The 16,597-nt window shown below is 41.6% G+C and overlaps 1 protein-coding gene and 1 long non-coding RNA gene across 2 annotated transcripts; one reads left to right on the forward strand and one right to left on the reverse strand.

Annotated features, from left to right (window-relative positions):
- The first annotated feature begins 208 nt into the window (after positions 1-208).
- On the forward strand, positions 209-16,259 carry COCH (cochlin). The gene is made up of 11 exons (XM_032180179.2): positions 209-619; positions 703-750; positions 3,224-3,380; positions 4,501-4,634; positions 5,113-5,175; positions 6,120-6,164; positions 6,255-6,402; positions 10,232-10,335; positions 11,078-11,304; positions 11,480-11,996; positions 15,275-16,259. The coding sequence occupies exons 1-11, from the start codon at positions 586-588 to the stop codon at positions 15,448-15,450; spliced, it is 1,653 nt and encodes a 550-aa protein (XP_032036070.1). The 5' UTR covers positions 209-585; the 3' UTR covers positions 15,451-16,259.
- On the reverse strand, positions 1,835-15,467 carry LOC116484996 (uncharacterized). The gene is made up of 5 exons (XR_004252720.1): positions 15,043-15,467; positions 14,806-14,918; positions 11,097-12,010; positions 10,189-10,353; positions 1,835-2,208 (listed from the first exon to the last, which is right to left on the reverse strand). It is a non-coding gene; the product is annotated as an uncharacterized LOC116484996 (long non-coding RNA).
- Positions 16,260-16,597: the final 338 nt, after the last annotated feature.

Here is a 16,597-nt window from a genome sequence, read left to right on the forward strand (position 1 = left end):
CCTCTAGGGACCGGCTCCGCGTCCAGGTGGCCGAGCCCGCGCTGCTGGAGGAGGCGCCTCCGCGCCGGCCTCACCCCGGGGCCGGCAGGGGGCGAAGGCGGAGCTGGAAGGTCGCCGCCGGGCCCCGGGGGACCGGCTCCCGCGCCCCCCGCACAGTGCTCATGCGCGCGGCCCAGCCTTTATAGCGGCCGCGGGGGCCTTGCCTTCCGCACTCGGGCGCAGCCGAGTGGATCTCCAGCAGGTGCGGAGCCTCGGGCGGCGGGCGCGGGTGCGAGGGATCCCTGACGCCACTGTCCTGTTTCCTTGTCGCTCCCAGCCTGTCTTCGTTTTGGCGCCCCCGCCTCCCCGCGGTGCGGTGTTGCACACCGATCCTGGGCTTGGCTCGATTTGCCGCCGAGGCGCCTCCTCTAGACCTAGAGGGGCGCTGGCCTGGAGCAGCGGGTCGTCGGTGTCCTCTCTCCTCTGCGCCGCGCCCGGGGGTCCGAAGGGTGCGGGGCTCTGAGGAGGTGACACGCGGGGCCTCCCGCACCCTGGTCTTGTCCGCATTCTCCCTCTCTCCTAGGTGTGTGCAGCCTATCAGTCACCATGTCCGCAGCCTGGATCCCGGCTCTCGGCCTCGGTGGGTGCGCGCCCCTCACGACCCCGGCCCCTTGCTCCGCTGGGTGGAGGCTGGAGCCAGCCCTCACGCTTCTCTCTTCGCAGGTGTGTGTCTGCTGCTGCTGCCAGGGCCCGCGGGCAGCGAGGGAGCCGGTGAGTGGGGGAGCTGGGGTGCGTCCAGGCGGTAGCAGGGGCTGAGCACCAGCGGGTACAAGCGGGACTCAAATCCAGCCCCCTGGGCCTCGGACCGACGGCCCGAGGAGGAAGGCGCGAAGGTTGGAGCCGCCGCGTGGCGCGCCCGCGTTAACCCCTGCAGCCGATCTGCTCTTGCTCACCTGTTTCTCCCATGGTAGGGGGCCCCTGGGATCCAGTGGGGGGACGCTCTCCCAGAGCCCTAGGAAGAACGCCTCCTCCAGGCCCACCCACAGCCCCAGACCCCGGGCCCGCCGAGCGCCGGCAGCAGGAGGTCGAGGAAGGAGGACTCCTTGAGCCTCACCGAGGAGCGCACCAGTCCTGGGCTCTGCTGCGTTTGGGGGTGGAGGAGAAGCCGCCCAGACCCGACTTCAGGTTGCCGTAGCCGAGAGAGAGGGAGGCGAACGTCGTTGTCCCACCTTGTTTGACTCGCTAGCTATGATTCTAGGTGTAACCCCTATAATCAGAAGCACTCGCGGTCTCACTCTGCAAGCGAGAGAGTTTTAAAAGTTTGTACCATGTGTAGAGGTCCGGGTATGGGTGTGTGGTTGGGTGTATTTTCCACAGTGTAAAAGGCAACGCTTTCCTAAGAGCTACCGTTTGTTTTCCTTGAAAGTAGGAATGAGGGTTAAGTATCCCACATGGCTGTATTTCTCCTGCTCCACTTAACAAAAGTCAGTGTTCGCAACTAAAGGCAGTCGGTCTTGGCACCGGATTCCGATGCCTCCCTCATCTCAGCGGAAAATGGGAGGAAGGATTAAGGCTGTTTGATGATAGGTGTGAGGCTGTTTAGGGGTAAGGATTTTAACCTCTCAGCTCTCTAGACTGTTTCAGAGCTAAGAAATGGGCATTGCGCCTGCATCCTTCCTTCTCTTCCATGGAATGTAAAGTCCAGGGTACCTGTCACCACAAAGGGCACAGAGGAGGGTGCTTGTCACAGGCAAGGTACTCAGTTGGACAGTATGGCCAGAAAGTATTCCTCTGCCTTGGGAAAAAAGGTTTTTAAAATTAATATATGTTTTAGAAAGGTTTGGATAACTACAACTTCCCATGTTTGAAAAATAGCATTTAATAACATTAATCTCAATTTAGTATCGACAGTAAATTCACAAATTAACATGTTGTATTATGTTATCTTGTTACTTGTTGCCAAGAGCTTGTCTCTTCCTAGCATCATTTATAGTAAAAACTTATTCTTTGTTAGGTTGACAGTGTAAAACTTGAGAATATTAACAGTGCTTTCTAAAAATGCATCCGCTGCTTGATAAATCTCTTTGGACAGATCTGGAGCAGAAATAATCAGGTTCAATTAAGATAAAAATGCTCTATTCTGAAGGGATTCACTTTTCTGTTTTCTGTCCTTCGGGAGTTATAGAATGTTGTTTGGGCAAATTAACCCCAAGGCTTTAATTTTCTCATCTATAAAATGAACAATCGAGTTAGATAACTTTCTGTGAATCTAAGCATCTTTTTGTTGGCTTCCTTAATGTGTGATTTTAAGGATCTGCATTTGTAGGCTAACTAGGATAAATGGTCCTATGAAGGAAAGGATGGCTTTGATTTATGCACATGTCTATGAAAATGTTCCACAAAGGCTCAATCCAGATTTACTATCTCTACCTCAAGCAACTATGTACACAGTGTCATCAAAGTTGAGATTTAAAAAATATTTTTTTTCTTCTGGAGACAAGATCTTATTCTGTAACCCAGGATAGAGTGCAGTGATGCAATCATAGATCATTGCAAGCTCGAACTCCTGGGCTCAAGCAATCCTCCCACCTCAGCCTCTCCAGTAGCGGCGAGTACAGGCATGCACCACCACGTGTGGCCACTTAAAAATTTTTTTTTTTTTTAGAAGAGATGAGGTCTCACTATGTTGTCCAGGCTGGTCTTGAGCTCCTGGATTCAAGCAAATCCTCTTGTCTTGGCCTGCTAAAGTGCTTGGATTATAGGCATGAGTCACCACACCCAGCCAAGATTTTTTATATAATTAATAAATATTAAATGACTTTTATTTTCTAGTTCAGATATAGTTCCAATTATGTATTTCCAACCTGGTTAAGAATTGAGAAGACAGGCACAGTGGCACACCTGTAATCCGAGCTACTAGGGAGTTGGAGATGGATCACTTGAGCTCGGGAATTTGAGCCGAGCTTGGGCAACTTGGCGAGTCCCCATTTCAAAAACAAAAACAAAATAAAAACCCAGAACTTTCACATTAGACTTTTATAGTGGCTGGGGACTATATTAAATTGGAAAACAACCTTGTGGCTTGCCAAAATCTGGACTGGTATGGAACGATATAAAGTCAATATTCATAACTAGAAGTGTAGAAATTAGGGAAGTAAAACTTCAATCTCACACGGTAGTCTCCCCACCACTATGCCCCAAGAAGTCCTAAGAATGCTTACACTATTATCTCCTTTTTTTTCAGCTCCCATTGCTATCACATGTTTTACTAGAGGCTTGGACATCAGGAAAGAGAAAGCAGATGTCCTCTGCCCAGGGGGCTGCCCTCTTGAGGAATTCTCCGTGTATGGGAACATAGTATATGCGTCTGTATCGAGCATATGTGGGGCTGCTGTCCACAGGTAAGCCCAAACACACCAGGGTGGGAGAGAAATGCAAACGTGATTATTTCCTTTCCTGCTTTAGCCATCTGGATCCCTTTCCTCCCTGCATTCTTTCTTTTGGTGCCATTGTGGCCACAGAAAATGGATATATTTTCAAGGTTCTCCTGGATATACTTGAAACACCAAATACACATGGAAAGCTTTCTGACAAAAGGCAAATAGCATTACCTCTTGATGGCTAGATTGCTATGATTCCAAAACATTCCTAATCATGTGATGTATTACTGAGTTATTACTATGTGCCAGCTATTGTTTTAACTTCCACTACAACTCTACAAGGTAGGTAGAATTTTACTCCAGTTACAGATGAAGAAACTGAACTCAGAGAGTTGTCAAGTATCTTGCCCAAGGTGACTATTGTTAGCAAGTGCCATGCTATCCTGCAGTAGAATAGCCAGTATAATACTTCTAAAAAAATTCAGTCCAAGGGCATGTAGCTAAAGTGAGTATCTTAGGAAAATTGTTTGGTGCTCTGAATTTCTAAGTTGTGGATAATGGGATATTACAAATGTGTTCTTATCAACACAAGAAGTTCAACAGCACAAAACCATTTTTTTCCAGGCAAATTTTGTTCTTGTGTAAGCAAGTTTTTAAAAGGCTAGCGGCAGCTGGGAGTGGTGGCTCACACCTGTAATCCCACCATTTTGGGAGGCTGAGGCAGATGGATCACTTGAGGTCAGGAGTTCGAGACCTAGCCAACATGGTGAAACCCTGTCTCTACTAAAAATACAAAAATTAGCCAGGCGTGGTGGTGCATGCCTGTAATCCCAGCTACTTGGGAGGCTGAGGCAGGAGACTCACTTGAATCCGGGAGGTGGAGGTTGCAGTGAGCCGAGATCACACCACTGCACTCCATCCTGGGCAACAGAGCGAGACACCATCAAATAAATAAATAAATAAATAAATAAATAAATAAATAAATAAATAAATAAATAAATAAAGCAGAATCTTTAGATGACTTCCCTGATGAGCTATTTTCTCGATTAATCAAAGCAATAGATACAACATGGCACTATAAGTCAGTGGGATGCCCTGAAAAAGTGTGGATAGTGTCTCAGCTGCTATTCTTGTGTTGCAGGGGAGTAATCAGCAACTCAGGGGGACCTGTACGAGTCTATAGCCTACCTGGTCGAGAAAACTATTCCTCAGTAGATGCCAACGGCATCCAGTCTCAAATGCTTTCTAGATGGTCTGCTTCTTTCACAGTAACTAGTAGGTATAATTACTGTTCTCATTCTGTAATATTCTCCCACCCCCCAAAAATTTTCTGCTTTTTTTTAGCTCAGCCTCTTTAACCTTGATGGAAAAACCTGTGATCAAGACTAAAGTTGACCTATAGAGGTAAACTGTACGTTAGACTGAGGGGTCAAGTACCCACTGAAGCCAAATTTGGGTGAATAGAAGACAATCTTACTGGCAGATGATGGCAGTAGAAACTTGAATTATCTGCAGTCAGAATGCCCGGACACTTACCAAGGAACTGAAAAACTACTAAATTCATTTTTTATGATCCTTTGAAGATATAATGGATAAGCATTTTGGTTCTCTGAAGCTAGCATGCAGCAGGATGTTTGTAACTACAATCACCATTACCCTATTACATTTGTCATCGTAGAGAGCTCTAAATTAGATTCATAATACTTTGGTAAAGAAGGAAAAGGAAAAAAATAAGCTTATTTTATTTTAACAGAAGGCAAAAGTAGTACACAGGAGGCCACAGGACAAGCAGTGTCCACAGCACATCCACCAACAGGTATGAACTATGAAACCTATCTCCTAGTTGCCTGGCACAGCATTTGGAAGTTATGAATAAACGATTTGTTGGTAGAAGCTTTTCTTAAAGAAATTTGATGTTAAAGAGAAACAAAGCAAATATCTTAAGTTTATTGGTATATTACATATGGAAACATTCATTACGTGTGTATTTTAAAGACAGGGTCTCACTCTGTTGCTCAGGCTGGAGTACAGTGGTGCAATCATAGCTCACTGCAGCCTTAAACTCCTAGGCTCAGGCAATCTTCTCACCTTGGCCCCCTGAGTAGGTGGTACTACAGGCACATGCCACCACACCCAGCCAATTTTTTTTTTTAGAGACAGAGGTCTAGCTATGATGCCCAGGCTGGTTTTGAACTCGTGACCTCATGCAGTCCTCCCACTTCAGCCTCCCAAATTTCAGAGATTACAGGCATAAGCCACTGCACCCAGCCTAATAATTCTCTAAAAGCCCTATTTTCTCCCAGATTTGATAAACCACGCCTAAAAACTGGTCAAAGTACCATGAACTTCTAGTTCCATTTGCTTCATTAAATTCCTTTAATTACTGCACTGTCATGTGACTAAAAGGAATGTGTGTCTATTGTAAGAAATAGCCAGGGATCCCCTTTTGTATGACTATGGTAGTTTTAAAGTTAAAGATATTAAGAACATTAGGATTTAATGTTGAGATCCTGCCTCACCTGTGGGTTTGGGGTATCAAAGTCCTGGATGAGAGGCATATCAAATATGTAGGCCTACATACTGATTTGTTTATTTGTTGGGTCATTGCTTTCCCTAGTCCAGAAAATCCTGAGGCAATTAATTTTTTTTAAAAAGTCCTTTCAAGAATGGCCCTCTGTTGTTATGAGCTTCTCCCCATGTGGGTTTCTTGCTATGTAACTGTCTTCCTTTTGTTAATGCCAAGTGCATCTTTTATTTCAGGTAAACGACTAAAGAAAACACCCGAGAAGAAAACTGGCAATAAAGGTAAGAATCAAGATCTCCATTTGGGAAGGTAGCATTTTCCCTCCCTCCTCTTGAGACTGCTAATGAGGGGACTGGTTTGGTTGTTCGCAGATTGTAAAGCAGACATTGCATTTCTGATTGATGGAAGCTTTAATATTGGGCAGCGCCGATTTAATTTACAGAAGAATTTTGTTGGAAAAGTGGCTCTAATGTTGGGAATTGGAACAGAAGGACCACATGTGGGCCTTGTTCAAGCCAGGTACCAACCTTGTTAAAATGAGAGATTTAAAAAAATTATGTATTTATTTTGTAATTGACACATAATAATTATATATACTTATGGGGTACATAGTGATGTTTTCATACATACAATGTATAGTGATCAAATCAGAGTAATTAGCATATCCATCACCTCAAACATTGATCATTTCTTTGTGTTGGATACATTCAAAATCAAATGAGGCCGGGCGCAGTGGCTCACGCCTGTAATTCCAGCACTTTGGAGGCCAAGTGGGTGTGTGGATCACCTGAGGTCAGGAGTTCGAAACCAGTCTGGCCAACATGTGAAACACCGTCTCTACTAAAAATACAAAAATTAGCCAGATGTGGTGGCATGCACCTGTAATCCTAGCTACTTGGGAGGCTAAGGCAGGAGAATCACTTGAACCGAGGAGGCAGAGATTGCAGTGGGCAGAGATTGCAGTGAGCCGAGATTGCACCACTGCACTCCAGCCTGGGCAACAGTGATACTACGTCTCAAAAAAAAAAAAAAAAAAAAAGAAAAGAAAAATCAAATGAGAGGAGATTTGAATGAGTCTTGAATGATGACAAATGATCAGTCCTTTTAGTGGGTACATGTCAGTTCAGTATAAACATCTGAGTTATGGACACACTGGGTTCCCAAACTGTAAGTTCAGGATCTAAGACTGCCTGGGCAGACTGAGTAGATCTGAGTGCCTACTTTTTGGAATAAAATAATTTAGAAAACTGTGTGCTATCTATATAAGAACGAGAAGGTAGACTGGAGAGTCCTGTTGCTTACACAAGTCACCTCTGCTTATCTACTCTGCTCATTCCTAATTTCTCTTTTCTGAAGGAAGACGCAGTGATATGTCTATTCCACCTCCCTATTCTGTTATTCTTTTTAGCTCTTTCCATATTCTCTTTGTTGGTGATCTGAAGCACCACCTTTCTATTTTATTCATTTAAAAATATTTATTAATTGCTGGCCAGGTGCGGTGGCTCACGCCTGTAATCCCAGCACTTTGGGAGGCCAAGGCCGGTGGATCACGAAGTCAGGAGATCGAGACCATCCTGGCTAACACGGGGAAACCCTGTCTCTACTAAAAATACAAAAAAAATTAGCCAGGCGTGGTGGCAGGCGCCTGTAGTCCCAGCTACGCGGGAGGCTGAGGCAGGAGAATGGCATCAACCCAGGAGGTGGAGCTTGCAGTGAGCCGAGATCGCACCACTGCACTCCAGCCTGGGTGACAGAACAAGACTCTGTTTCAAAAAATAAAAATAAAAATAAATAAATATATATTTATTAATTGCTTTTAGAAATAGAACATGCTCATTATAGAAAGCTTGAAAATACATAGAGCACAAAAAAAGAAATGCTCTAAATCATATGCCCTAGAGATAATCACTATAAAAAAATTTTTTTTTTTTTGAGACGGAGTTTTGCTCTGTCACCGAGGCTGGAATGCAATGGCACGATCTTTGCTCACTACAACCTCCGCCTCCTGGATTTAAGCGATTCTCCTGCCTCAGCCTCCTGAGTAGCTGGGATCACAGGTGTGCATTACTATGCCTGGCTAATTTTTGTATTTTTAGTAGAGACAAAATTTCACCATGTTGGCTAGGCTGGTCTCGAGCTCCTGACCTCAGGTGATCCACCTGCCTCGGCCTCCCAAAGTGCTAGGATTACAGGTGTGAGCCACCACGCCTGGCCCCTTCAGTATTTTAAGGAAATATTTGACTGTATTATTTTTTAAAAGCTCAGACTATTAAAAATGCCCTGCATCCTGTTTTTTTCATCCTTTAGTATTTTTAGCATTTTCTCATATCACAAATATTTATCAAAAATATTTCATAATATTCCTCTGCATGATTATTTAGTCATTCTTTTTATTATTTTTTCACTACATTACACACTACACTGTGATGAACATCCTTATATCATCTTTGTGCCCATCTCTGATTATTTCATCAGGTTAGATTTCTAAAAGTGAGGTTCTGACTTAAAGCCTCTGGTATAAATAGTGAAATTGAGCCATGCACAGTGGCTCATGCCTGTAGTGCCAGCTGCTCAGGAGGCTGAGGTGTGAGGATCTCTCGAGCCCAGAAGTTCAAAGCTGCAGTGAGCTATGATGGCACCACTGCACTCCAGCCTGGACAACAGAGCAAGACCCCATCTCTAAAAAAACAAATAAATAGCGAAATTGCTTCCTAGAAAGGTGTAGTAGTTTAAACTACTATCAGCAGTGTGTAAGGTTGTATAAACAGTGCTATTACAAATATTAATTTCCATTTCATTTGTTATTTTTTACAAGTGGCTCTGCTCTTGGATTAGATAGAATTTTTTGGCGTGAGAAGAAAATTTAACTGTTTTAACATAATTTAACCATTTGTCTCTCACCCTTAAAAATGGGTTCCTTGTTTCATTGACTTATGGTATCACATTTATACCTGAGTTTGAACAAGTCTATTTCTTTGATTCATATGCTAATCCGTACATATTTTTTCTATGCTGCTTTAATTATCACAGTTTTATTGCACATTTTAACATCCCATGAGGCAAATTCCCCTGCAGTACTTTTTGTCTTATACTTTTTTCTGACTACTTTGACCCAATTCTTTTTGAAGATGAATTCTTCATTACCTTGTAGACTCATACAAAGACTAGCTGCTTGTAACTTCCTGGTTTGTAGTTTTTCTGTTTTAGAAAGACCATTAGAATAGGTAAACCATGTCCAGTTTATATGTAAGTCAAAGGACAGAATATATCAAGGATACAAAAATGAGACTAATTTCATAAGTCGTAATCTGGATAGTTGAAAAGTGACCACAAGTGAAAAGGTTTTCAACCCATGAAATCTGATTTTATGACCCAATATTCCATCAGGTATGTATGCAGAAATACAGTCAGTGTTCTACTTCTCCCTCCCAAAATCTTGAATAAAATGGCTACTGATAATGCTAAGATGTTAAAATTTTGCACTATGAAATACTGACTCATCTAGAAACTAAACACAACAGATTGTGCTTTGGTTGTTTATACTCAAAAGTCTCTGCTGAACACAGAGTAGTTATATAAAAGTGAGCTGAAATTCCTTTAATATTAAATATAGGAAATGAGATCTCAAAACTCTTAAAATACACATAATTTTAAGATCCACAAATGTCATTCTCATTATAAGAAAAACTCAAAATTGTAACTTTATAATTCATTTCACCTTTGTCCCTTTAAAAAAATGTTGACTGTCACATCAATGAAATTGTTTCTCCTGAACAGAGAGATCTGAGTTAATAGATCCACACTACTTAGAGCCTCTGGGGTCCCACACTGGAACAGACCCTAGTCTCATACCCAGCCACTTCCTAATTTAGTTTAGCTACCTGGTGCCCAACTCTGCGGACTTCTGTTAAACCCGAGGCTCTGAGCCAAGCCCGACTTCAAGTTCTCCGTATAATTTAGGCATGGACTTTGCAGCCAGACAACTTGAACTTAAAATGCAGCTGTGTTTCATCAGGCAAACTCCCTAAATGCTCTGAGCCTGTTTCTTCATTTACATAATTGGGATAATTCCAACCTTGTAGAGCTATGATGAAATGAGGTTATACCTGTGTTATGCTTTTGGCTTATTACCCAGAATATAATAAATCCTCAATATGGCAATACTTTGTTACACCTCTGAAATATCCCCAATAATTCAAGGATGCAATGCCTCAGTTGACTATGTACTATGGAATTAAGAAAGAAACTTGTGTGTTGTCTGTTTTTAAAACTGTTTTTTAAGGCATGTAATGTTGCTTATTTTACCTTTTTAATTCTCCCTGAATAACATTTTCTTTCTTCCACTCAGTGAACATCCTAAAATAGAATTTTACTTGAAAAACTTTACATCAGCCAAAGATGTTTTGTTTGCCATAAAGGAAGTAGGTTTCAGAGGAGGTAATTCCAATACAGGTAAGTAGACTCTGATAACTGGGACGTAATATAGGAGGGTTATCAGTGATCAGACATGTAAAACAGTATTATGCTATTTTATACGAGCAGATGTGAAATCTTCCTGGAACTGAAATCTTGGCTAGGTCTGCATTTGATCATCGGAGATAAATTTTCAATTTATAATGGAAGTATACCAAAGTGTTGATATTTCTTATTTTAAAAAATATAAAGCATGGTGATTTAGAATTCTCATATGTTGGATTGACTAGATGTAACATTGGAGAAGTATCTCTTTGTAATGCTAAAAAGAAGTGAAAATCAACAGACTTATCTAATGAATGCAGATGTGGCAGAAAGAATGGGAGTAGAGTAGCACTACTGTTGACTCTGAAGAGAGACTTCTTAGAGGTACTAATCAGTCACCAAAGGGCTACATAGAGAGCACATGCACGGAAGTGGGAACAGTTTTGTGTTTCTAACTGGCAATTGATGTGGGGTAAACAAATGTGAGGCTTCTAGGAGGTGGAGGGGGAACTAATATGGTTTGTGAAGATAAATAGGCCTGGTAGATAATTAAACTTTCCCAGCTGATGCATCTGTTACAGAACTGGGTTCTATATAATTCTTTTTTTGTGTGCCCCGCCCCACTGCCAGTTCTATATATAATTCTTAAACTTTGCAGCATCAAATGCTACAGGGAAACAGAAATGTGGTTTGAGCAGTGGTAAATGCTACTTGTTTGCTTCTTTCTCAAATTTAGGAAAAGCCTTGAAGCATACTGCTCAGAAATTCTTCACGGTAGATGCTGGAGTAAGAAAAGGGATCCCCAAAGTGGTGGTGGTATTTATTGATGGTTGGCCTTCTGATGACATCGAGGAAGCAGGCATTGTGGCCAGAGAGTTTGGTGTCAATGTATTTATAGTTTCTGTGGCCAAGCCTATCCCTGAAGAACTGGGGATGGTTCAGGATGTCACATTTGTTGACAAGGTAAAGTGGTGAGGGTTATCTTCTGTTACAGTGATGGGTATTCCGTTTTGGACCTCTAAGTGCAGTGCTGACTGCCTGTTATCTAGATTAACTTGTAACATTCAGGATTTTCCAGTTTTTAAGAAGAAACAACTTTTGATCCTTTTGGATATCTTTTATGTGTCTCCCCCATTAGGCTGTCTGTCGGAATAATGGCTTCTTCTCTTACCACATGCCCAACTGGTTTGGCACCACAAAATATGTAAAGCCTCTGGTACAGAAGCTGTGCACTCATGAACAAATGATGTGCAGCAAGACCTGTTATAACTCAGTGAACATTGCCTTTCTAATTGATGGCTCCAGCAGTGTTGGAGATAGCAATTTCCGCCTCATGCTTGAATTTGTTTCCAACATAGCCAAGACTTTTGAAATCTCGGACATTGGTGCCAAGATAGCTGCTGTACAGTTTACTTATGATCAGCGCACGGAGTTCAGTTTCACTGACTATAGCACCAAAGAGAATGTCCTAGCTGTTATCAGAAACATCCGCTATATGAGTGGTGGAACAGCTACTGGTGATGCCATTTCCTTTACTGTTAGAAATGTGTTTGGCCCTATAAGGGAGAGCCCCAACAAGAACTTCCTAGTAATTGTCACAGATGGGCAGTCCTATGATGATGTCCAAGGCCCTGCAGCTGCTGCACATGATGCAGGTAAGGTCCTTGTTCTTTATAGGAGAAGGGAACAGAAAAAATGGTTCAGTGAATTTAGGAGTAAATAAAAATTTAAGCATTTATTTCATTAAACAAACACCTGTGGCTTTACCCAATATTAACTGTCAAAGCAGCCCTACTCATCTCATTCTACAGATAAGGAAGCAAACTTCCTGGAAATGACACATCTAGTAAGTGGCAAGGCCAAGATCCAAACCCAGGCATTCTGGCTCCAGAGTGCACATTTTTAACCACTGTATTGTTGAGAGAATTGCCATGAGAACCATGTCACGTTAAGGAAATGTTACAGGTGCTCATATTTAGCTCAAACTTGGACTGTATCTCCAAATAGCCAGCTTATAACCTACCATGAATCTGCCATTCAGTAATTTATCCTAACTTTCTTGTGTATGAAACAGGTAATTGCTCTGTCACCAGGCTGGAGTGCAGTGGCATGATCAGAGCTCACTACAACCTCCAATTATTGGGCTCAAGCAATCCTCCTGTGTCAGCCTTCTGAATAGCTAGGACGACAGGCACATGCCACTGCCCCTGGCTGATTTTTTTTTTTTTTTTTGTATAGACGGGGGTCTCACTTTGTTGCCCAGGCTGGTCTCAAACTCCTGGGCTCAAGCAATCCTCACACCTCGGCCTCCCAAAGTGCTGGGATTACAGGCATAAGCCACCATACCCAACCCTTTTATTTTAGTCAAGTTTTGTCTGGCATGAGTTTCCTAAGGTCTCCCATAGACTTTACCTATCCCATCAAAATTTCCTTGGCCAGGTACAGTGGCTCACATCTATAATTCCAGCACTTTGGGAGGCTGAGGTGGGCGGATCACCTGTCAGGAGTTCAAGACCAGCCAGGCCATCATGGTAAAACCCAGTCTCTACTAAAAATACAAAAATCACCTGGGTGTGGTAACATACACCTGTAATCCCAGCTACTCAGGAGGCTGAGGCACGAGAATCACTTGAACCCAGGAGGCAGAAGTTGCAGTGAGCCGAGATCGTGCCATGGCACTCCAGCCTGGGCGACAGAGTGAGACTCTCTCAAAAAGAAAAAAAAAAAAACTTTCCTTTTCCACCCCCCCCTTAATAAAAACACACTCTGGTGTTATAAAAGGGTATAAGAAGGGTTTCTTTCTTCCTCACCCCAGCCTTAATATTACTTTTGGCACAGGCCTCGTTCCTGAAGACATTAACGTAATGTGTTAGAGATCAAATAGGCCAACAAAAAGAAAGATTCCCTTTCTGAGGATGTAACTGAGTGACAGGAGGGAACAATCAATGGACTTGCTTTTTTAAATACTCTTCTGTACCTCTTTTCCCTACTTAATTCCTAATGACATAACCTTTTTCCTTTCTACACATTAGTACCTCTGCCAATGTACTTACACATTTTTACAGATACTGATGAAAGACTATTCTTAAGACAGGGAACACATGCAATTTAAGTTCCACATCTAGCTTATAAAAAGTATTTTTTATACATCAGCAACTAACCTGTGAAGAAGTAAAGACCCGTTTACTATCATGTTCCTTAATACTTAGCTTACTGAATTTATAGTTAACAGGATTGTATTCAGGCTATAAAGTGATTAGGTTGATTAAAGTTCAAGAGGCTGGACTACACCAATATTGCTTCGTGAAAATTATCCCTTAGTGATATTGAAAGTTGCAAAAGCCAGAAAATAGGGTAGGATTTTAGGGGTAGATCACAACAGTTTTTATTTTCAGGGTCTTGCTCTGTCACCCAGGCTGGAGTACAGTGGCATGATTGTTTTTTTTTTTTTTTTAACTGTAATTATATGCTGGGCTTGAGCTAAACAATCTGAACTAGATGTAGAACTGAAAAGAAGTGAGGAAAACTGAGGGGGAGGAAAAAAATATTATTATTATTTATTTTTTTTTTTTTTTTACCAGGGAGTGGGAGTCAGGAAAAGGAGATTGGAGCAATTGGAAATTGTTCCAAGTAGCTTTTACATCATCTAAACCTGCTGTGTATCTTAGGTATTTACCACTCTGAGCACTGTATACCACTAGAAGGGGGATGAAGCCTTAGATCTGTAGAGGAAAACTATTACAGAAACTCCAAAAGTTATAGAAAATTGCACCTAGCATTAGATAGATGGTACTCTACACTAAGAATCTGCTAAATGATGCCGGGTGTGGTGGCTCACGCCTGTAATCCCAGCACTTTGGGAGGCCGAGGCAGATGGATCGTTTGAGCCCTGGAGTTCAAGATAAGACCAGCCTGAACAACATGGTGAAACCCCATCTCAACAAAAAAATTTAAAAATTAATTAGCTGGGCTTGGTGGCATGCGCCTGTAGTCCCAGCTACTCGAGGATGGGGGTGCTGAGGAGGATCGTTTGAGCCCAGGAAGTTGAGGCTGCAGTGAGCCTTGATTGTACCATTGCACTCCAGCATGAGCAAAAGAGCCAGACCCTGTCTCAAAAAAAAAAAAAAAAGATTAAATGAAAACTTCTACAATTAGGCTTGAGGTGAATCCAACTAATGTATTATTACCCTAAATGTACGGTTGTACTAAAAGCCTTCTAGTAACTAAAGTGAATGGATATAGAATACCTCAATGAAACTGGAAGAAATTACTCCAGTTTCATAAGATCCCTCTTGGGCGGTTATTTTTTAATCACTAGTTTTGCTTTGGGACTATAGGCTGACATTTTCTGATTATTAGACAGTTTGCCAATATAAAGATTGAAATGGAAGAGAATTTGTCATTACCAGAGGACTAGTCACCATTCCTCAAACATTGCAACCTTTGAACACTTTTACTATTTACTTATCCAATCTCTTGTGCCATTCTTCCTTGCTTTAATGGATTGTGACTCTGACTCCAGTATACGGTTTGATGCAGGCCAACCTCATACGGAAAATTTTCACCATCTGCATTTACTGTAGGATTTTAAAAAAGATACTGTGGATCAGGTTAAAAGTCTTCTTCTATTCCTAGTTTATAGGTGTGTTCTGTCATTAATGGATATTGAACTTTATCAAATATTTATCAGTGATGACTTACCTGTTAATGTGGTGAGTTACAGATATAGCAGAGTTTCTGGTTTGGACCACTCTTTTGCCACTCTTGTCACAATGACTGTGAAAACTTAATTTGTTCAGGGGATTTAACTGTCCAGAAATTAGTGAGCAGTTTTCGCTGCAACTATGTAACAGTGTATGGAAAACATATAGACATAATTCCATATATTAGCTAGACCTGATTTTTAATTCACTTTAAAATGTTTTCATTGTAGGAATCACTATCTTCTCTGTTGGTGTGGCTTGGGCACCTCTGGATGACCTGAAAGATATGGCTTCTAAACCGAAGGAGTCTCATGCTTTCTTCACAAGAGAGTTCACAGGATTAGAACCAATTGTTTCTGATGTCATCAGAGGCATTTGTAGAGATTTCTTAGAATCCCAGCAATAATGGTAACATTTTGACAATTGAAAGAAAAAGTACAAGGGGATCCAGTGTATAAATTGTATTCTCATAATACTGAAATGCTTTAGCATACTAGAATCAGATACAAAACTATTATATTAAGTATGTCAACAGCCATTTAGGCAAATAAGCACTCCTTTAAAGCCGCTGCCTTCTGGTTACAATTTACAGTGTACTTTGTTAACACTGCTGAGGCTTCATAATCATGGCCCTTAGAAACTGAGGAAGGAGGTGATAATGTGGATTAAAATCTTAAGAGTTCTAACCATGCCTACTAAATGTACAGATATGCAAATTCCATAGCTCAATAAAAGAATCTGATACTTAGACCAAAAGCAACATTCGTTCTCTAACCATTCTGTATTGAAAAGAGAAACTTAAATGGAACACAGCTCTTTAACATGGTTCAGGTATACATATTTTGACCCAAGTGGATATTTTCTTAAAACCGACCAATAATAGCTATTACTGCAGACTATAAAATCTGGATATAGAAAGGAGTCCTGTATCAAACTGCTTTTGTAGTGTGTTTTCATAACAACTATGACTAAAAATATCACACTGAATAAGAGAGCAGGATTGCCAGGTATTTTTCTATTTCTCTCCTTAATTTTATATGTATATAGATATATTTGGCTTATATTCTAAGTCACCTAAGCACTTAAAAGTTAAGTTGGTAAAGTATTTACTGACTGCTTATAAACATTTAAAGAAAAAGACATTTCAAATAACTGCAGGAAAAAATATTGTAGTTTGAATATTTAAGCAATAAAACTGCTAGTGAGTTATTGTAAGCTGGCTTACTTTTATTACTGCAAGTGTCTCCCCTGAGGATATGGTAAAAATTCATGTGGAAAGACCAATCTGAATTGTTTTTTAAATCATGTAATAATACCAAGAATATTTTTTCTTTGATTCAATTATTTCTTGAGGCCAAGCACAGTGGCTCATGCCTGTAATCCCAGCACTCTGGGAGGCTGAAGCAGGAGGACTGCTTGAGGCCAGGAATTCAAGACCAGCCTGGGCAACACAGTGAGAACCCCGAATCTACAAAGGAGAAAAAAAAAAAAAAATTAGCTGGGTGGGATGGTGCATAGCTATAGTCCGAGCTACTCGGGAAGCTGAGGTAGGA

Source organism: Hylobates moloch, unplaced genomic scaffold, assembly GCF_009828535.3.
Source record: "Hylobates moloch isolate HMO894 unplaced genomic scaffold, HMol_V3 SCAFFOLD_16, whole genome shotgun sequence".
Taxonomy (NCBI): domain Eukaryota; kingdom Metazoa; phylum Chordata; class Mammalia; order Primates; family Hylobatidae; genus Hylobates; species Hylobates moloch.